Source organism: Megalopta genalis, chromosome 5 (genome assembly GCF_051020955.1).
Source record: "Megalopta genalis isolate 19385.01 chromosome 5, iyMegGena1_principal, whole genome shotgun sequence".
Lineage (NCBI taxonomy): Eukaryota > Metazoa > Arthropoda > Insecta > Hymenoptera > Halictidae > Megalopta > Megalopta genalis.
In genome coordinates, this window is record NC_135017.1 from 9,936,225 (window position 1) to 9,955,444 (window position 19,220).

Sequence of the window (19,220 nt, forward strand, 5' to 3'; positions counted from 1 at the left end):
AAGAACGTTATGCTAATAAAATGCGTATTTAATTTCGGACCTGTTAGTGCTCGGGCCAATCGACAGATGGCGCTTTGGTCGATTTAATAATTCCTGACTCCACCTGACTGGAAATATACGAACCCCTGCTCCGTTGCCAACTTCAAGACAGGCGAAACGAGCGCATTATGTTCGGCTGTTTCGTTCGACTTTGAAAAAAACAAGCGGAAAATAAAAAGATCTATGATCGATCGTCGAGCAGCGCGTTTCTCGACGAACCGGTCGAAGACCGATTCGCTTCGACCTGGTCCCGTTAAATGTCGGTTGCGGGGTCGATAGGTTGATCGAAGTCGACTGACATTTAAATAATTATCGACACACCGGAACGTTGTCGAGAAAGTTGGCAGTATTTGTCGCACTGGTACTGTGCGAAACTTCTACGATCACTGGTTGCTCGGGTTATTGATTTCTACCTGATATGCTTCGAGAAAACAAAAATGTTTTGATTGGTGATTTGTGACTGTTGAACAACAGGTATATCGGTTTTAAGTCTTGGAAATGCCTCTTTTGAATTGAAATCAACGATACCACTTATCAGACCGACTGCAGGCATTATGGCTTTGAAAAAAATGTCATTAAAAGATGGGGAAACCGAAACTGCAGCAAAATTAGATTCACGAATTTTAATCTTCTAGTTTTTCGTCTAATTCTCTGTAACTACATAAATATTGAAATTTACTTCTTATTTTTCGATTGTTTTGTAGATTTTCTGTTTTGTAAATACAGCCCAGTCTCTCGTGTTTAGAAATGGCAGAGACTGATCCACAATTAAAACGACTTTTACTTCCGGCTGAAGAGACACTGTTTGAACAATTGCTGAGATTTGGCCTATATATTGGAGCAGTGTTTCAAGTGATTTGTTTATTGGCCATTGTTGTTTATCAGGCTGGCCCATCTGATGGCATTGCTGCATTGAAGGTAATTCAATGAATGTTTAAGTGTTATTGTTAAGGTATTAAGGTTGTTTCAATTGCAGGATGATCCAAGCGATGTGGAATGTTCAGAAAATAGTCCTCAGGTTACTCCTAGAAGACCTCATAGACCACGAAAGCAAGAGAAGAAGAAAAGACGTTGAGTTCCTTTGCTAAATGCACAAAAAACTTCACGATTCATCTCTGCTTTTAGATGTTAGTTAAAGACTGCTTTTAGACATTACTTTTATTTATATTATTTCTGCCATGAGGTGGTGTGTGATTTATACTTGACCTTTTATAACTATTTCCATTGACACTACAGACAATGTTAGATTATTCCCACTGTTCTAGAAATATTTAAAAAAATGTTCTCTATAGTACAAATATTAAATAAAAATTGTTCTCGTAAAATTATGGTCCTGCACCATTTTCATTTTTATTTATCTTATACCTTATACTTTCATCTATTTAAAAGTACAGACTTTTCCTCATAACGTCCCGCTATTCCAGAATTCCAATGAGACATTCAAGAAAAAAGAAGCCATTTTGTTATCATTTTGATTGACTAAAAACTCGAGAAATCTCGTGATTGGGTGAGTTACAGAATGGTGGGGATGTAAACGCTATGTTATGGAGATCCATGAGCACGACGTTAAGGAGGAAACATTTCATTTCCGCCAAATTGTACTGCCATCTACTCAAAACAAGTGAGAGAACGCTTTGAAAAAATTTGTAAACGTTGCATATTAGGACGCATGTAAACATATTACATATTTACAACTCTTGAAGTCTCTGCGTACTTTAATCGTAAAGAAATTGTAATTATACTCATAGCAAGCACGATAAAATGATTACAAGCATTATGTTGCATCACAGTAGAAAGCGCGCGATACTTAAGTCTAACCCCTAAATAGTTGATGGAAGATGTAATCGCAATTGTTGAGGTAGCATGCGGTTTTTTTCGTTGATTGAGAAAAAGAAATAACAATGTACAACTCAACGGGAACGCTTTCTCCGCAAGATATTTTGGCGGAGGTCAGAAAGTTCATTTCCGGAGCGGTTAGGCCGCTTCATAACACCAGCACCCTTGATGTCACTCGGACAGCCTTATCCTTACTTCGAAATGTACCTGCGGCCAGAGATGCGGTACTCGAGTACTTCTGTAACGTGTTTTTCGTTGCAGTGACCAAACACGTGCGTCAAATCGAAGTAAGTGCGCTAAAAATCTCGGTGAAGTCAGTTTCATCAATTACTCTAATTTTCGCAGACAAATCAAAATTTGGCAATATGCGAAGAGTCCATTATAGCAGAGATACATTCTGTTTTGAGTGGTTTCATAAATGGGAATCCAGAGGCTTGGGCACCAATCATCTCGGCATGGTCCTTAGAACTGCTAGGTATGAGCTGATCAACGTATTTTGATTTTGGAGCTAAGAGTAACTGATTTACATTACAGGTAAACTGTCCTCTGACTATGCAAAACGTGGCAACCTCCCCAGCAATGCTGGGATCAACGACTTCCTTCAACAATGGATGTCCTGCCGTGCCACTCGTACTCTCATTGATATCACAGCCCAATGCCTTCAGTGCCTGATGCATTCTGACACAGAATCCTGTATCAAAGCATTGCTGGATACCAGTGTCCTGCACAGTCCTCACTTTGATTGGGTGGTTGCCCATGTTGGTAGTTGTTTCCCCAATACAGTGATCACCAGAGTACTGTCCTGTGGTTTGAAAGACTTCTGTTCCATGGGCTATGAACACAGTGTAAAAAATCCTAAGCTGAACTCAGTTGTGGGGATCTTAGGGCACTTGGCTGGCAGCCATTTTCAGGACATTCGAACAGCGTTGTTGGATTTATTCAAATGGAGTATGGGCGAGGAAGTGGTCACGGATGAGGACATGAAAAAGCAGAAGCTAGCCACTGTCCCATTTCTCTTAAACTTAGCATCTTTATCTCAGACTTTGCTTAAAGCGATAACGAGCGACGTGTTGCAAACCCTGAAGCCGGAAATAATTCCACGGCTGGCTTTATTCGCTACCGACTGGTGCAAATACTTTAATAACCAACCAGAAGCTTTGATAGACTTGACCGTGCATTTGGTCTTAGGATGCGAACAGGGTGCATCGCAAATCATCAATTTATTATTGAATCTTGCTCTGAACACCACTAAAATTGGTTACCACAGCGCGAACACGGCGCAGAGTATCAAGAGCGTGTGCAGCGAGATCCTAGAATTGGTGATGCAAGAAATCGACCTTCTCTTGCGAACACACGGACCCCAATCCGCGAACATTGCTTTACTGATCTCGATCAAGCAAGAACTGCCAGTAATATTGCCGCTGCTGTTGAACGAAAGTCCTCTCCGAGTTCAAACAGCCGTTAGGTTGTTATGTTTCCTCGGGAGTCAGAGTCCTAACATACTGATATCGGCTGCATCGTACATGTTGGCTAAGTCAGTGACAAACTTTCACCTTGCAGCTCTAATACGTCTCGTTTGCAACAATGTCGTCCTCTTCCCCTCGAACAAGTCTGAAGCAGAAAACATGTTAGCAAGTCATGGTTATTTCACCCAAGTAATAGAGCAAGCACTCAGAGAAATAAATTACAAGAATGTCCTTGAGAAACAGGAGAGGAGGCAACTCTTTCAAAATCTCACTACAATGTTGAAGTAAGTATCCTGGGGATCTTTGGAAATGCTGGTTATGATATTCAATAATCTTAAAAAATTCACGTAGATGGGAGAGGTCCAACAAGGCGACGATCTTCAGGTCGAAAATGATTACAAACGCTATTAAATCCAATTTACATCAAATCTCCTCTCTCTTGACGAAGACGTACGATTTCGCATTGGCTAACGATATCGTAAAAATGTTGGATCTGTTTAGTGCGCCCGAAGAAAATAATTTCCTGCCAAACGTAGAGCTCACGCTGAAGCTGACCAGAGCTGTGATTCAGTACTTCTTCTTGTGTGTGGCCGAAGAAGGTAGGTCGCAAACTATGCCGTTGTTTCAGGCAGCTCCTAATTTAAATGGTCATTTTCTTTAGACATAACGAACAAACAGAAGGGTATGAAAATGGTTTGTCATCTGCTGAAGAACTTTACCTGTTACTCACCTTGTGCCCGAGTCTTGGCACTTAGGGAGATCCTGGGACATACTATCAATGGTGATCCCGCGAAATATTTTGGCGCCAAAGAAAAGTTTGAACCGAGATTCGAAGAAATGTTGCTTCTACATCAAAATCACAAACAGGTACCAAGATGAGTGCTAAACAAATCGATAGAAAAACGAATCTAACGAAATGCTTTGTTCAGGTTACTAGCACTATGCTAGCACAGAAACACTCTTCGGTGTTCCACGCTGGAGTGATCGGTCACGGGCCTAGGAAGCCACCACCTGAAAACACAATTGATAAAGAAATTATAGCTCTGAATAAAATGCTGCTGATGGACGTGATCAAGGTACCAGGTTTGAAAATGCAATGGTTGAACGGCAGGGTTGGGTAAATTTTGCCGTCGTTAAAAATTTAATAAATTGAACGACTTTGCCTAACTCTGCCAAGTGCTTCTGAGAGTCTGAATGTTGCAGGCTTGTTGCAGCACCAAGGACTCGGAACGGTATCCTGTGAATCTTGACGCCTTGACCATGGTCAGTCTACTGTTGGTAGAATTAGTATCGCCTGACGTGATGTACAATGGACTACCGTGGCCTGATGAAGAATTTACAAAAGTAATTTACAATCTTCGATCGCGTTGGCGTGTTTAAAAACTGATTGCATTGTTTCGATGGCTAGGTGACTATAGAGAGGGATTTGCAAATCCGGAGGACGTTCAGGGATGTACCACTATTGTGGACGCTGTTAAAGCTGACAGCTTGGTATAGACCAGCTCTGGCATACTGTTCAGTTTTATTAAGAGGTATTGCTGCAACCGTAATGGCTAATTGGAATACTAGTGAAGGTGTTTCGCTGGTCAGTGTTATGGCGCTAGGTCAATTGCTACCCCCGCCATTGGCTAGCATAAGGGATATTCTACCTGTTTTAGAACCACATCAGGTTTGTCAATTTATAAGGTCTGTTTAAAAATAATTTTGAGTTGTCATTATCAACGATTTTTTTATAATTTAGATAAATACGATCATGAAGGAGTGCGTGTGGGCTTACATGCGCGAGAACGTCCCATCCCCAGCGTTGTTCACTCGCAGCGAGGGAGCAAACATTGCTTGGAGAGACACAGATACGTCCATGCCCAATATTCGGTTCACGGAGACGCTTCGTTTAGTTTTATTGGCCAATATTCACACGATGGGTCCGCTCTACGCCACTCTGTTTTACAGTGACAATAAATAACGGAACAATCCAGATGCGCACCGTTTTGTACATACAACAATGTGAATAGATTTATCAAAAACTATTTGTATCATATAACAGAAGCGTTTCATTCTAAATCCCACGACGAAATGAGATATTTAATGTCACCCATGTAGCATTCCATTAAAAAATTCAAGGCCATTTTCATTTTTCAAAAAATGTTGCAAGCACGAGAAATTGACATATGTCATTATATTGTTTATAAAATACAATACCATTTTGTCCAAAAACGCTTCGTAATAAATACTTGAACACCCTGTGTATCCAGACTCAAGTTCAGATACTCGGGTAATAAGAGTTCTGCTTTTTGGAGTCATATTGAACACCGTTTGGGACACATTGTTTTTAATAACAATACTAAATACAAAATAAAGGGCACCATTCGTATGGTATATAAAATAAGAAATTCCATTTTTTCTTGTTTGTTGTACAACTAAGTAATATACAGTTCATAGGACGCCGTATAAATATTATGCAGTATGCTTACAATTACAGACCTTCGCATGCTCGCATCGTACAGTGCTTTTTCGTCGCTTTTGGAGCAGAGGAACAGATAGCAGTGAAAACGGAAACCTTTTTTTTTTGTTCTAACAGCGCACCCTCCTAAATACATATGAGAAAGCAATTAATTTAGTGGAATTTTTGTAATCAATACAGGGATGATGGTACGATTGAACACTCATTTGAACATGTTCCGCGAATATACCCTAGGTGGGTGTCTCGTCCTCGAGAAATGATTACATAGATTATGGTTTTCAACCACTCGAATCTCGCCCTTTGGAAGAAGAAGATAGATAGAGAGAGTAAAGATGGAGATGGAAAGAGAGTTTTTAGCGTGATTTCGTTCGATCACTCGGAGTATAGAACACTATTAAAAATGTTGAAAATATTTAATTACTTTCTTCCTATGTACATCGCTCGTCGTGTAACAGATATTACATCCTTCCTTGAGAATCCCGGACGTCGAAGCCCGGTATTTACATTCGAGCATTTTTCATATACGTGAACGTGTTCTCAATACGTTCCGTCAACATATGTCTCGCGTTGATGCTGTCCGGTTAAAAATTTGATATATGAAAGAGCATGAAACGATAATTAAATATTTCTCTAGAATATGACGATCGTATGCGAGAAAAAAAAAGAAAAATAAATTGTTTTAAGGAGAAGTCTATCACATAATGTTCATATATGTGTGTAATGCGATTATGTTTCCTTTTTGTTTTGCTGTGCGGTTCGATACAAAATGAAGACCGCCCCGTTCTCCAGTCCCGCCAGTATGTGACCAACAGGCGTCGACGTCGCCTCACGTCGTCGGGCTTGCGTTACAATAAATTATTATTATTTCAGTTCTTCGGAATTAAAAAAAGTTCACTTTTAAAGTCTATGCAGGAGAATTCGAATTAAAATAGCAGTGTGCTCATGCCACCCATTTCACTTTGCTCCTTGACGAAAATCTCGAAGTATTGATATATAATAGTCACGGCTAGCAGAATACCGGTGCCGGAGCCGATTGCGCCCAAGAAATCTGCCAACACTGACAGAGCACCGATACACAAACCGCCGAAGGCTGCAGCAGTCGGGATATATCTGTTCAATTCGTGGATCATGGAGTTGTCTCTGTGCCCCCTCATCACCATCTGTTGCTCCTTCAGCTGCTTGGCAATCTGTAGAACAATTTTCAGTTCAATAGATGATTTAACAACCAAGAAATTAAACGTCATACGAAGTTCCAGAATTTTTGATACGTACGTCTTTGGCTGAACTACCGGAGAAGTCAATCCACGTTTTTGAGAAGAAAGCGCAAGACCCGAGCATGAAGAAGATGTAGAGGACGGCGTGTATCGGATCTTGTAATATGTGGCCCACGGACTCCGGCGGTGATAAATAGTAACATAATCCTCCGACAGGATAGGACCTAGCTGGCCCTCCGCCGCCGACGTCCGACCACACTCCCAGAAGATTCACGATGATGTTACCTTGGAACTTGACTGCCAGCATTTGCGAAATAACGTACAAATTCGATACTAATGCGGACTGAAGAATAATCGGGATGTTGCTGGTGTAGAACAGTTTAATAGGGTAGCTACTGTACTGGCCTCTATATCTGGCAGATTTGATTGGCAAATCAACACGGAAGCCCTGAAACGCAATCATCGTTATCATTCAAGCTATCGAGTATCTGAATCGAAAAGTTTTTTATCGAACAGTGTTACGTTACCTGGAAGTATATAACAATCGCGAACACCAAAATGGTGGCGAGCAAGTTCATCAAGTTGGGAAGATTTTGCCTGTAGAAAGCCTCACGAAGGGCACGAACTTTGTCTTGTCTCGTGGCCAACAAATGGAACAATGCGATCACAGCACCCTCGAATTCCGTGCCACGTCCTAAGGCGTTTATTAAACGAATTAATTGATGCGATTTAATGCTATTGTAGCAGGTATATGGTAGCGAGATGTACCAGTGTTAACAGTGGTAGGAGAGAACGCTTTCCATACGATCGTCTCACAAATATTGGTTGCAATGAACAAGGAGATTCCACTGCCCAATCCGTATCCTTTTTGGAGCAGTTCGTCCAACAACAATACGATCAGTCCAGCAACGAACAATTGTATAATGATCAGTAAACAAACTCCAGCTCCAATTACAGTCGGGTCACCATACATTCCTGTCATTACATAGACGATGGCTTGACCAATAGTGATCACCATACCAAATACTGTAAACATAAGTTCAAGTAATAAAAGTTGAAGTTAGGTATCCTAGTATTTAAGTAGTCAAATTTGAAGCTAAGTACTGAAGTACTTAAATACTCAAACAAGAAGCTAAATATCTGTTGAATACATTAGGAAATATCTGTCAAATAGTTGAATATATTAGGATTTTGTGTGTGTGATCCATCACAGATACAACTATTAATTAAAACATTTTAATACAAATTTTAAAGAATAAAATGAACTCACATTTTTGTGCCCCATTAAAAAGAGCTCTGTCCTTTATGGTGTCACCAACATCAATAATTTTGGCACCACCCAAGATCTGCATGATCAGTCCAGATGTAACAATAGGTGAGATACCTAATTCCATAAGAGTACCTCTATTGGATGCAAGTATCACACGGATCCAATAGAATGGATCCGCACTGTCCGAAGACATAATGCCAAACAGAGGAATCTGGAAACACAATGAGACATGAACACATTGAAAAAGATCGAAAATAAGGCAGGGTTTGTATTCTTCATAGTGGACTCTTACCTGACAGCATACCAGGAAAATAAACAATGTGATTGCTGTCCATAACACCTTCTCCCGGAACTGGATCTGTGAAACAGATGGCAAACGATGTAGAAAAATGCGTTCGATAATAGAAAGATAGGAGATCGTGTGGATAAAACGAAAGTGGATCAACCGTTAACTTACTTTTCGTCGCGGCTTCTCTATTTCCGGGAGTATGCTGCAGAACGGTTTTATCACCTCTAGAAATTTGACTGAAAAGCGAAAAATCCGAGGATGAATTAGCGATTCGTTGACAACGCTGTTGGATTTGATACGTAAACCGATTAGGTTTCGACGACGCGTGCAATATGTGTTGGGAAAAACGGGAAATCGTGAGGTTACGGTCACGGGGGCTATCGCGGCGTGTTAACGGGAATGAAAATAGCGCTTTTCTATATTTCTGACTGGAAGACTATATCTACTTACATCCCATTTTGAATCCGAGGTTCTAACCGAACAGTAATCTAAGAAACGGTCCTCTCCGATGATGTCCGGGATCAACACAAGACGCTAGGATCCCCGTCTCAATCTAAAACACGAGTAAACCTGGCCGCGTATGCCCGACTGGCAAATCGTAGTGAGTCGTGGCTCCCTTCGTCGGACACGTATCAATATGCTATTGTCACGTGACCTGATGATGTTGGCCGGCTCTGGAAACAACTTCCACGTAAAGTCAGTAGATGACGCCCACCTGCCGCGATCATAGCGACATCTTTCTTGAATGCGTGACCTTGCAGGCTGACATTGGAAAAAGAAGCCCTAAAACGGAAAAACTAGAAGGTGGCAAAGTATACGATCTCGAATTTTTCTACCAATCTAGATGGATCTGTTATAAAGTATGAATTTCTAGCTTCAATTTAAGACCTTGATGATTGAATAATCTCATCGAGAAAGCACTTTAAATCGATTTTAAATTCAAGCCCAAAGATTCATTACCGAATTATAGATAGGGATCTAATAATTTCTGAATTTGATCTTCAATTGCTCTACGCATATAAGTCAACTCGTCATAAAGATCAATCTTTCAGCTTTAATTTGAGCTCTCGCAACTTAAAAACTATCAAGGGGAAACCAATTGGAATATTATCTTTAATTAGGATCTGAATATTTTCATAGTGTGATAGCAGCGCCTCTAGTAGGAAGATTTTGAAGTTCAGTTTGAGGGTTCGTACAGCGCCAATACACGTAGTGGCAAAACGCCCAAACTGTTAGCCAATTATCGACTGCTTTATCCGTTGGTCACGTTGCCCAAGAGTTTGAGCATTTTGCCACTGCATGGAATGGCGCTGTTCGAACATTTCTGGCAGAAGATGTCGATGGTGACACCTAGTGAGGGAAATAGGAAACATTCGACGACAAACTTGGGCGTTTTGCCACTGCATGCAATGGCGCTATTCGGACGTTTAAATTAGAGAAATAAGAAGCAAATAAATAATATTGTAACGCTTTCCTGTTGAAATTTTCCATATTTCAATAGCTCAAATTAAAGCTGAAAAAATGCACTTTACAACGATAGGTTTAACATTTTATCTCAAATTCAATTTCTGATTTTAATTAATTGTTAATAACTGCGTCTGTCCTCCTATTACTAAACTGAAAACTAAATGACGAATTAATTAATTTCAAGATATATTTCGAAACATTTCCGCTGCTGTTTTACATGAATTTTGCAAGTCTGACGCAGTTCTGGTATTTATTTACATGAACAGCGGGATCTTCCTGGAAGAAAAAAGAAACGTAGAGAAAATCGTGAAGAGGGGCAGAATTTGCGCAATATCGAACGAAAGTTCCGCGATTAGACGAGAAATAGGCCTGAGGCATCATGGGTCCAAAGCCTTGACATTTTCTTCGTTTCTTTCTGCGTGTCGGACGTTCACGGACCTTTTCTCTGCGACATTGCTGGCCGCAGCAGTATTTCTCTTTTATGGTAAAGGAGCAGAAACCGAGGAAACCCATCCAACCAGTTGCCACCCTTCCCGCCATTTTGGTGAACTGTTCTATCTCGACAGACATGCCATTTTTGCCTTCATTGATGCAAAATAAAAATATCCAAAAATCTGCTCCTCACCAAAACTCGACAAAACAATCTCAAAAATAAATTTCTTAATTTTTAACAAAAATCCAGAGTCTTCTAGATCGATCTAGTCGAAGAATCCATTTAAATTCATTTGATCGTCGAAGGTGCAACGACTGAGTCCCTTCGGTCATCACCTACGGTAATTCCTGGAATCCACACACTCGTCAGAGACAAACACAGACGGAAATAGACTTGTGAAAGGGGGCCTCAAAAAACGAGGAGTCAGAGGATCGAGAGACCACGGACGAGAAAATTGCGACGAACATCGTTGTTCTCCTCTCCTCTCCGCCCGGCCTGACGGTGGCCGGAGATGATAAAAGCTTGCGAGGAAGAGTCACTTGGACGTAGTGTCTGTTTCGGGAGCGGGAAGGCAGCAGCTCAAAATGGCCTCGAAGACGATCGTTCATCTGGCGATTGCTTGCGGCGTGCTCGCGGCCGCAACCCGTGAGTAGATCATCCACAAGAATCCTGAGGAGATCGTGCTCAGAATTTACGAAATCGTCTTCGCGTGTGGAACAGTGGCGATTGTAGTGTGCTGTGCTTTAGGGTATTTCTGTCCCCTCTCATAGGTGGCTACTTCGTTAGGAGGATAGCGGTTTGATAACATTTTAGGGTATAGTGCTGACGCTTTCGATGTTTCGCTCATTTAGGGGATCGGTAGTAGGTCCTACTAGTTTTTTACGGTATGGAACAGAGATTCTTGGTCTTTTGGGGTAGTTTAGAAGATAAGTGGTATGTCCTACCAGCTTTTTAGGGTATGGGGATGAGAGTGTTGGTATTCTGATAGTTTAGATGACAAGTGGTAGGCACTGATAGCTCCTTAGATCATTGGCAGAGATTCTTCGTCGGCTGACAATTTAGAAAATGACCGATGGATCCTGCTAGCTTCTTAGAGTATGTAGCTGAGGTTGCAGGTCCTTCCAGGACTGATTCTGTAAAATGATGAGAGGATTTGTTAGATTTTTTGGGTACAGAGATTGGTGACCATCTCTCTAGACGTGCATTTACTTAGACAGTTTCGCTAGCTACTGTATTTTAATTTTGGAAGCTGAAGAAGAAGCTGAAGAGGGACGATTTGCACTTATTACACCACCCGCTGATTGAAATTCGACGTGCGCGCGGTGCAGCTGCGCCATTGAAATATTCAAGACTATAAGTGATGGTGCGTCATTGCATAGACTTAGGGATGCGGTCAGGGAACTTCTTTCTCGAAAGTTCGGGCGATCTGATATGCGGGAATCCCGAGATTCGTGATATGCAAATTGGATGGTTAGGAATTTGCATCGGCGACATCAACTGTTTCTGCGATCAACATAATGTGCGTCTTATGGTCTACGTCTTGAACTGAACTTCTATAGACCCCTAATAATTAATAGAAATCGTTTGCCTAATCCTTCCAGTTCAGAGATTGCTTCATTCTTCAATTTCTCTCTTTAACTATTTCATATAATGCTATCTTCGACCAGCAAACAGTATCTGAATTTGGACCTTGAAGAGTGAATTCGTTTTCGGAAGGAAAGTAAAGAAAGAAAATCTGGCTGAAGATATATCCTTTTTCCAGGATTATATCCTGAAAATCTAGCATAAAAAGAGGTGCAAAGTGCTTCAGCTGAATTTATCCTTCCGGATCCGGAATTAGTCAATTAATGGTCCCACCGGAGGAGATCAATCAGGACAGAATCCTCGAGACTGAGTTTCGTAAGGCGACTATGCTAATACAGACCCGGCTTCGCGGAGGTCGAGTCGCATCGCCGAACTTTCTCCGTAGATTTGAGCGTGTGCACGCTCTCGCAGACCGGTTCTCTTGTCTTCAAGGTGTTCGCATTATGCAATCTGTGGTTACGCAATACGATACACCTGTATTCGAGATTCGAGATCTTCTTCAGCCAGAGTTTCTTTCCCTACTTTTCTTCCGAAAACGAATTCACTCTTCAAGGTCCAGATTGATTCTTCAGATGCTGTATGCTGGTTGAAGATTGCATTATATGAAATAGAAAAGTGAGAAATTGAAGAACGAAGTACATGAACTAGTCAGAACTTGAATGGTAATATTGAAATTATATATTTGTATGTTACGTTAAACATTTTTGTGTACCGTTCTGCGGAAGCTACGGGGCAGCATCGCTGATGGTTATTGCACCTCAATAGCGATTAGAACGACTTTTATAGATACTTTCGTGCGCAATGAAGACTATTGCGACCGTAAACCCGAGAGAACCATCTGGTTTCGTAAAGCAGTTGAGAAACGGTGGCGAGAAATATCGAGGTGGTTTAATGGTCTCCTATTTGAAATTAAGATCTCCGTAATAGCCTCATCTTTCACTTCCTCGAATTCGGATTGCTATAATATTACGCAAGAGATTCTACTATACTACCGTGAAATTTCTTCGAGCGCACTCGACTTAATATCATACAAAAATAATATTAATATAAATGTCAAATTAGTTTAAATATCTACTTGTTAAAAGATACATTGTTTGCGATCGCAGCGGTGTCTCACTATCAGCGCTTCACAAGTACAAACAACCAACTGGACCATAACATCGCCGGGAGACAATCTTCAGGTTCCTGTCCGGAGAGAAATGGCCGATTTCCTGTCCCTAACCAGTGCGACGCCTACATAGAATGCATCGACGGTGAACCTGAACAGAAGCTTTGCCCCGAGGGTCTCCTTTTCAACCCTGAAGCCAGATTCAATTATCCCTGCGGTTATCCTATTGACATAGACTGTGGCAGCAGGTCTAGCCGCCGTCAGTATGCCCTTTATGTACTGATTTACTACCAGTGGTTATGTTCTGAAGAAAAGCAAAGTTGTTTTGGATTTGTAGAACCACCACAACCAACGGACGACTGTCCCCACCAATATGGCTACTTTAAAGTGGGGGATCATCAGAACTGCGGCCAATTCGTGAATTGTGCCGAGGGTAGGGGCTACGTCTTCGACTGTCCTGAGGGGTTGGCCTTCAACCCTGAATCCTACCGCTGTGATTGGCCAGACCAGGTACCTGACTGTGATGCCGAGGGTAGGTTCTATTTTGTTATCTACTACTGTCTTCTGGGGCCTAGAATCTAAGGTACCGCCCCCCTGCAAGCATTTTAAAAGGGTGGAGTTAAATACAATTTTATTTTAAGTAATAATTAAAAGGGTTAATTCCATTTTGCTATCCCATTACTACTTTTTCTAAGCTACAAATACAAAATTTTCTATTTAATTGTTTAAGGAGAGGGGAGGTAAACATAATATTATTAAAAGTACAGTGTTTTTAACTGTAAACGGAATTATGGTTTTTATAAATAATTTATGATCAACATTTATAGCGTTCCTTGGCTTCCGATGCCCGGAAGTGAGAGATCAAGGATTCTTCGGTGGTCCCCAGTTCCATCGCAGCGTGCACGATTGTCAGCATTATTATGTTTGCGTGAACGGTCGTCCGAGATTACACAATTGTGGAGAAGGCAACGCGTTTAACGAGTTGAACAGCACTTGCGACGCTGCGGAGAATGTTACTGGATGGTGAGAGGATGTTCCTAAAAAGATCACTGATTATTTTCTTATTCTAACATACCTAATCGATTGCTTTGTATTTTTCAGTGAGCCACCAGAATCGTCTCTTCTGAGCCAGCAACTGCGCAGGCCTCTATTTTAAAAGATACAACAAAATTCCTGACGTTCACTAAAAAAAAAAACTACAAGTTAAATAGTGTCTCAAAATTATCACTATCTGAATATTTTATTTGAATACAATATAGTAAACGATATCTATAGATAACGATGAAATAAAACATTCTTGTTACGATATAAGACAGTGAGCGCGCGAAACGCCATAAATAATTGTGTAAATATTTATGTGTAAGTATAGACACACTGTTAAAAGCGTGTACTAGTTGTTAGCATAAACTTTTATTAGTTTCATAAAGAAATTGTTCAAAAATCTACTTCTTGTTTATTAAAAATTCTAATTCACAGTCCTCAGAACATAGCACTTATTGCTATGCAAAATGTAAACTGACGAGAATAGCTTCTCGCTTCACGGTACGTTTTTATTACTCATTTTGTACACATGACTTTGCATAATCATCGAGGTTCACATCAAATAATTCTCGTGGGGACACAAAATGTTCCCTTAATCACTATGGTTCTCGTTTCTCCACAATCGACCCGAAAATTCATGTAACGATTAATGAATTTCTGAGCAGAGTTCGGTTCACCAACATAAATTAAATTGGAAGAATATTCATGGCAAAGATAAAATAAATGACCAGCTTCGGGTCATACTTAATTAATTAATGACAGCGTAGTGATTGGATTCGCTACTTAAACGCAGCGCGACAGAGTATAAATTAAAATCTGATTCTAATTGTAAATTAAGGAGGATCGCCTCGACGATCGTGATATGTATAATTCATACATTCTCTAATAATTAAAGTGATCAAATGCGGCATACATAAAGTGCAAGGCAAACGAGAAAATTAAATATAGTCTCCGGTACACAATTATTTTACACTGAAAAATCGGCGATTGATATTTATAATATTTTCCATCTGCGAGGTAATTGACAATAACGTATTTCGTGGATCGCGATCGATCGATTTCCGTGTGCGTTCGACGACGCAGGTAATTACGAAAGTAATAAATCCTTTTTTCTAAACGATAGAAATCTTGGTTGAACAGAGATTATGGTGTTTAATTATTTCACGACTAGTTGAATTATCAGTTTCAATATCTGGAAAACATTTTTAATTATTCGTGTAATTAAAAGCATGACAATTCTATAGGAGATACGCACGGAACATTTTGAATAATCACATCCACACACTCACGTGTACATATAAACACACACGTATACACATATAGAAACATCCATCTGTTTGCAATGTACAAGACACGGTGCACGATCCGCAATTAATTATTTTTACAAAGGAGAGAACGTTGCACGGCTAAGCCCTGTCAATCCGGCATAATGAAAAGAGATCGAGATTGCAATCTGATCTGGATTAACAGAGCTTGCTGTAGCTCCACTGATGTGTAAATACAATGTGTATAAAAATAATCAATCCTTTCTTGTTAGTGTTTCTTCCTCGTTTAAGTACCGGTTTGTTTGCGCCTCACGTTGCAGAGCGAGAGAGTGGATTGCAATAACTATCTACACGGTTGCTCACAAAACTGGTCATTCAGTTCTGCATATTACTGGCGATGTTTGAAGACGTTTGAACACGTTTGAAGACTTTTATTGATGCTGTAAAAACTTTTGTGTTCTGGATGATTAATGTTTGAACACTGTTTAATATTGATCCACAGAAAATTGGACAACTACTTGGTCAAACTGTAGCCAATAGTATCAAATGCTGGAAAATTTGTCCCTCGATCGAACGATGGTCTTCTGGAGAGCAGTTTATGTCACTGTCTACAGAAAACTATTTGAGCTGGTCTGGTTCCATCTCACTAATTGATGTCAAACAACTCCAAACCTACAAAATTCCCTAGTGAAATAAATATCAATGTTTGAGCAACAGTGGCTGCAACGAATCTCTCAAACCCCCTTCCACGTCGTCAAACAAGTGAAATAGCAGTCCAGTAGCGTGCAACGACGGTCTCAGCTAATATGCTGAAGAAGCCCGAGTAGGTATGGTATTAAAGGGCTTAGGATGGCCCATGGTGCAGATTGTGCAGTTCATAGGCTAGATGACAGCATTCTGAGTCGCTCCAGCGGTGCTGGTCCCGGACTTTGTCCGTGTTCATACCTGTACAGGGTGTGACTTCCGATACCTGGAGAAGAAGCAGACGTGGATGAAGTATAAAGAATACTAGACAGTGAAGGTACTCACGTTGGAACAGAAAGAGAGTAACGACTGATCCGTGTATTTGCTACAAAGTGGCGATGTGTGTCGAGGTTGTTGGTTTGTACCTCCAGAGAGGGTAGCCTGACCATTTCCAGTGATCTCCAGGTACCCCCTGCTGCTGGCTAGGCTACCACCTCGCGTGCCAATATCTAAAAACGTTTTAAACTAATGATTATTGAGTACTTGAAGCAGGAGAGAGCCACTGGAAGCCAGAGAGCGTGTGCAGAGTAGAGAGAAGGTTGAAAACAAGAAGTGCCAGGCCAAGAAATTACATGGATGGTGATGAGGAAGTGAACTTGAAGCTCACGACAGAAACTACCTTCGACGTTAGATAACTGATACTTTAGGGTTTGAATCCTATTGCTAGGGTTGTTTCTGTCATGGATCCTGCAGCTGCGTTAGCTAGAGGTAGACCAGAGGATGTCTGGATAAAGAGGACACCTTGTGTACTCGCCATCGAGTGAGTAGAACGTCGAGTGTTCCTGTCGTGAAAGAAACAGAGCCACGGGTCCTTCCACCATGGTGGTCTCTTGGATCTACTCAGTTTGGACGCGTTGCAGCTACAGGTGCTACCAGAGTGTGTGGATGGTCTGGACATCCATCTGGGTCGCAATCGGGGCCATTTTTGGTTCCTGATCGTTCTCGACAACTCTGTACGGACCTCTCCGTTGAGGAAACAATACAACACAGCTACAAAGAAACCCTGGACGGACGAATAAAGTATGAATTATTTTTATTAATACTTTGAAATCTGCAGAATTTGTTGGTACCTGAAAGGATGCGAACAACTGGTCGCAGAAAAGCCATATCACTTCTACGGTTTCGTTTGTGCTGTAGGACATGCCCAAGAAGACAGTATAGGGAACACCGAAAAGTGGTACTAGAATCAGAGTGCTCTTTGCCCATCTCCTAAAAGGTACCGTGGTTAATAAAGTTAACAGCTTCAAATTGAGCTATTATAACTTTTCCTACTTGTATCTTTGAGTCTCCTCCGAAACAGTGGATTTCAGCTTCGACAGGAGCACTCTGACTATATTCACGAACAGCACAAAGTTGATCTGCGAGCAGAAATCGAAGGGATGAAGACTGTGAACGTCCTTAATGTCTGATTAATAGATGTCTCACCAAAACAGACAGCATCGTGGGCACTCGGATTAGTAAGAAGAGGTAAGGTTTCGTGTGAGTGGTCCAGCAATACCTGTTGTCCAACGTTATCCTCGCCACAATCCAACAGGACACGAATATAGCTGGCAAACCTGAAGAGAAGGTGTCTCATCATAAATCATTAAGACGAAAATAATTGAACAAGTGTCTCACCCCATCCAAGACACACGTAGCCAACTATACTAGAGTTAACATCTGTGAAGAGCGCCAGGAAAACCAAGTTATGCAGATACAGGCCCTCCATCAGAATCCAGAAGTAGTTGGCGAGGATGAAGTACTGCCAGAAACTCGTGAACGCTTTGCACAACCAGCTGATGTCCTTTTCGTCTACCAGCCAGAAGGTTTCCCAGTTCTTGATCATCACGTCAGAGGCTAGGGCGATGCCGGACACGAACAGCATGTCCTTCATCAGCGCCATGAACGCCCGCAGCATGAACGAGGCGAAGAGGTGCATGTGGAGCATGTTCCTCGGGCATCTTAATTTCCTACGTCCGATTCGGAATAAACTTGGAGTAGTGATCCGAGGTATCAGCGGTTGGTGAACATTGTGGAAGGTGGATCTTTCATATATACATCTTGGACTTGGACATCAGATTTATGACTATGAATTTTGGATCCTGGCTATCGAACCTCTAAAATTTGGACTTGGATATCAGATTTAGGACTATGGATGTTGGATTCTGGATCCCTAAAAGGATCTTGGGCTGTATTTAAATCAGGATACCTCCTAAGGACAGGGTATTAAGCTAATACTTACTTGATCAAAGCCAGAATGAAGAATGCAACGACCAGGGTGAAGAAGGATACGGTATATCCGACGTTGGAAATGGTCCTCACTATGGGAATGGATTTCTGCAATCAAGTTATCGGAGTTAAATTGCTTACCGGTCTCTCTGAGCGGAAGGATCGCATAATTATAGTTCCTAATAATTTATGAAGTGCAAGTTTGTGGATTCTATGAACATGTAACACAATCACTGATCGACGTTCATTATTAATGAGGTGCACTGTAATGCGTTTCCAATAATGGTTGTCAGCCAGGCGAGTTGCTAATGTCGTTTTACAATTTTTTGACCGGGGTTCTAAACATATTAGTGAGACTTCTGAGAAAAGATTCTTGGTAATAAGGACCCAAGGATGACTAGAGAAAGAGACACAATGGTTAGACGAACATGTGATCGTTGCCAGAAGCTGCTGTCTTCCACTTAAAACCGTTTGACGTCATTGACATAATTCCCATCGATTTCCATTGGCCGCAACAGTTCCAGTTTCCTAAGGGAGTCCCATTGCCTTTTCTGTAATTTTCTCCGCGGAATATTTTCATCACTAACGAGTTCTAACCGACGGCCAAGCAAAAATACTTAATGGGACAACCGGGAATTAAAAATGGTACCTCGGCAGATCCCAGGAGTTCTGTTTCCTCTATTATAAAACGTCTGCTAACAATATCTTTATCTAGTAGTCAACAAGGATCTGGTATTAACAATCTGACATTTAGCAACAACCCTGAAGTTAAAAATGCATGGTGTCATATCAAAA

The 19,220-nt window shown here is 41.1% G+C and overlaps 5 protein-coding genes across 27 annotated transcripts in view; 3 read left to right on the forward strand and 2 right to left on the reverse strand.

Moving 5' to 3' along the window:
- The first annotated feature begins 265 nt into the window (after window positions 1–265).
- On the forward strand, window positions 266–1,364 carry LOC117220959 (protein MANBAL). 6 transcript variants are annotated; one of them, XM_076521608.1, is made up of 3 exons: window positions 266–692; window positions 766–957; window positions 1,016–1,364. In XM_076521608.1, exons 2-3 carry the CDS (start codon window positions 787–789, stop codon window positions 1,112–1,114), a joined length of 270 nt encoding a protein of 89 aa, XP_076377723.1. In that variant the 5' UTR covers window positions 266–692; window positions 766–786; the 3' UTR covers window positions 1,115–1,364. The 6 variants fall into 6 exon arrangements, with proteins under 6 accessions (XP_076377723.1, XP_033327359.1, XP_033327358.1 ...); XM_033471468.2 differs by having other exon boundaries at window positions 266–513; XM_033471467.2 differs by having other exon boundaries at window positions 267–692; window positions 771–957.
- Window positions 1,365–1,629: 265 nt separating this feature from the next.
- On the forward strand, window positions 1,630–5,731 carry omd (integrator complex subunit 5 omd). The gene is made up of 9 exons (XM_033471494.2): window positions 1,630–2,162; window positions 2,221–2,350; window positions 2,410–3,625; window positions 3,693–3,940; window positions 4,003–4,208; window positions 4,271–4,417; window positions 4,545–4,685; window positions 4,750–5,010; window positions 5,083–5,731. The coding sequence occupies exons 1-9, from the start codon at window positions 1,941–1,943 to the stop codon at window positions 5,302–5,304; spliced, it is 2,793 nt and encodes a 930-aa protein (XP_033327385.1). The 5' UTR covers window positions 1,630–1,940; the 3' UTR covers window positions 5,305–5,731.
- Window positions 5,732–6,196: 465 nt separating this feature from the next.
- Sec61alpha (SEC61 translocon subunit alpha) lies at window positions 6,197–9,190 on the reverse strand. The gene is made up of 8 exons (XM_033471495.2): window positions 9,026–9,190; window positions 8,744–8,811; window positions 8,579–8,644; window positions 8,287–8,497; window positions 7,785–8,042; window positions 7,544–7,710; window positions 7,075–7,464; window positions 6,197–6,989 (listed from the first exon to the last, which is right to left on the reverse strand). The coding sequence occupies exons 1-8, from the start codon at window positions 9,030–9,032 to the stop codon at window positions 6,726–6,728; spliced, it is 1,431 nt and encodes a 476-aa protein (XP_033327386.1). The 5' UTR covers window positions 9,033–9,190; the 3' UTR covers window positions 6,197–6,725.
- A 1,779-nt stretch (window positions 9,191–10,969) lies between these two features.
- Window positions 10,970–14,612, forward strand: LOC117220958 (protein obstructor-E). The gene is made up of 5 exons (XM_033471463.2): window positions 10,970–11,120; window positions 13,166–13,426; window positions 13,505–13,699; window positions 13,995–14,190; window positions 14,269–14,612. The coding sequence occupies exons 1-5, from the start codon at window positions 11,060–11,062 to the stop codon at window positions 14,321–14,323; spliced, it is 768 nt and encodes a 255-aa protein (XP_033327354.1). The 5' UTR covers window positions 10,970–11,059; the 3' UTR covers window positions 14,324–14,612.
- Window positions 14,376–19,220, reverse strand: part of LOC117220955 (parathyroid hormone/parathyroid hormone-related peptide receptor) — a 34,407-nt gene continuing 29,562 nt past the window's right edge. For 16 of the 18 annotated variants that reach the window (XM_076522425.1, XM_076522426.1, XM_076522424.1 and 13 more), the window contains 8 exons: window positions 18,439–18,533; window positions 17,835–18,172; window positions 17,643–17,773; window positions 17,490–17,575; window positions 17,288–17,426; window positions 16,959–17,220; window positions 16,503–16,666; window positions 14,376–16,443 (listed from right to left, as the gene is read on the reverse strand). In XM_076522425.1, coding sequence (XP_076378540.1) covers window positions 16,318–16,443; window positions 16,503–16,666; window positions 16,959–17,220; window positions 17,288–17,426; window positions 17,490–17,575; window positions 17,643–17,773; window positions 17,835–18,172; window positions 18,439–18,533 — 1,341 coding nt within the window. In that variant the 3' untranslated portion in view covers window positions 14,376–16,317. Of the gene's footprint in view, window positions 16,444–16,502; window positions 16,667–16,958; window positions 17,221–17,287; window positions 17,427–17,489; window positions 17,576–17,642; window positions 17,774–17,834; window positions 18,173–18,438; window positions 18,534–19,220 lie in introns of those variants that run through there. The other 2 variants (XM_076522428.1, XM_076522429.1) reach the window with 2 other exon arrangements.

Excerpts from the sequence above, each read along its gene's own strand:
- Sec61alpha (XM_033471495.2), bottom strand. Across the intron at positions 8,498-8,578 it reads TTTTCCTGGTATGCTGTCAG|ATTCCTCTGTTTGGCATTAT; the intron begins GTAAGAGTCCAC and ends TTGTGTTTCCAG. Across the intron at positions 7,711-7,784 it reads TCCTACCACTGTTAACACTG|GACGTGGCACGGAATTCGAG; the intron begins GTACATCTCGCT and ends TAAACGCCTTAG.
- LOC117220959 (XM_076521608.1), top strand. The coding sequence starts at position 787 with ATGGCAGAGACTGATCCACAATTAAAACGACTTTTACTTCCGGCTGAA. Across the intron at positions 958-1,015 it reads ATGGCATTGCTGCATTGAAG|GATGATCCAAGCGATGTGGA; the intron begins GTAATTCAATGA and ends TTTCAATTGCAG.
- omd (XM_033471494.2), top strand. The coding sequence starts at position 1,941 with ATGTACAACTCAACGGGAACGCTTTCTCCGCAAGATATTTTGGCGGAG. Across the intron at positions 2,163-2,220 it reads AACACGTGCGTCAAATCGAA|ACAAATCAAAATTTGGCAAT; the intron begins GTAAGTGCGCTA and ends TAATTTTCGCAG. Across the intron at positions 4,686-4,749 it reads CTGATGAAGAATTTACAAAA|GTGACTATAGAGAGGGATTT; the intron begins GTAATTTACAAT and ends TTCGATGGCTAG.
- LOC117220958 (XM_033471463.2), top strand. The coding sequence starts at position 11,060 with ATGGCCTCGAAGACGATCGTTCATCTGGCGATTGCTTGCGGCGTGCTC. Across the intron at positions 11,121-13,165 it reads CGTGCTCGCGGCCGCAACCC|CGGTGTCTCACTATCAGCGC; the intron begins GTGAGTAGATCA and ends TTGCGATCGCAG. Across the intron at positions 13,427-13,504 it reads TGGCAGCAGGTCTAGCCGCC|AACCACCACAACCAACGGAC; the intron begins GTCAGTATGCCC and ends TTGGATTTGTAG.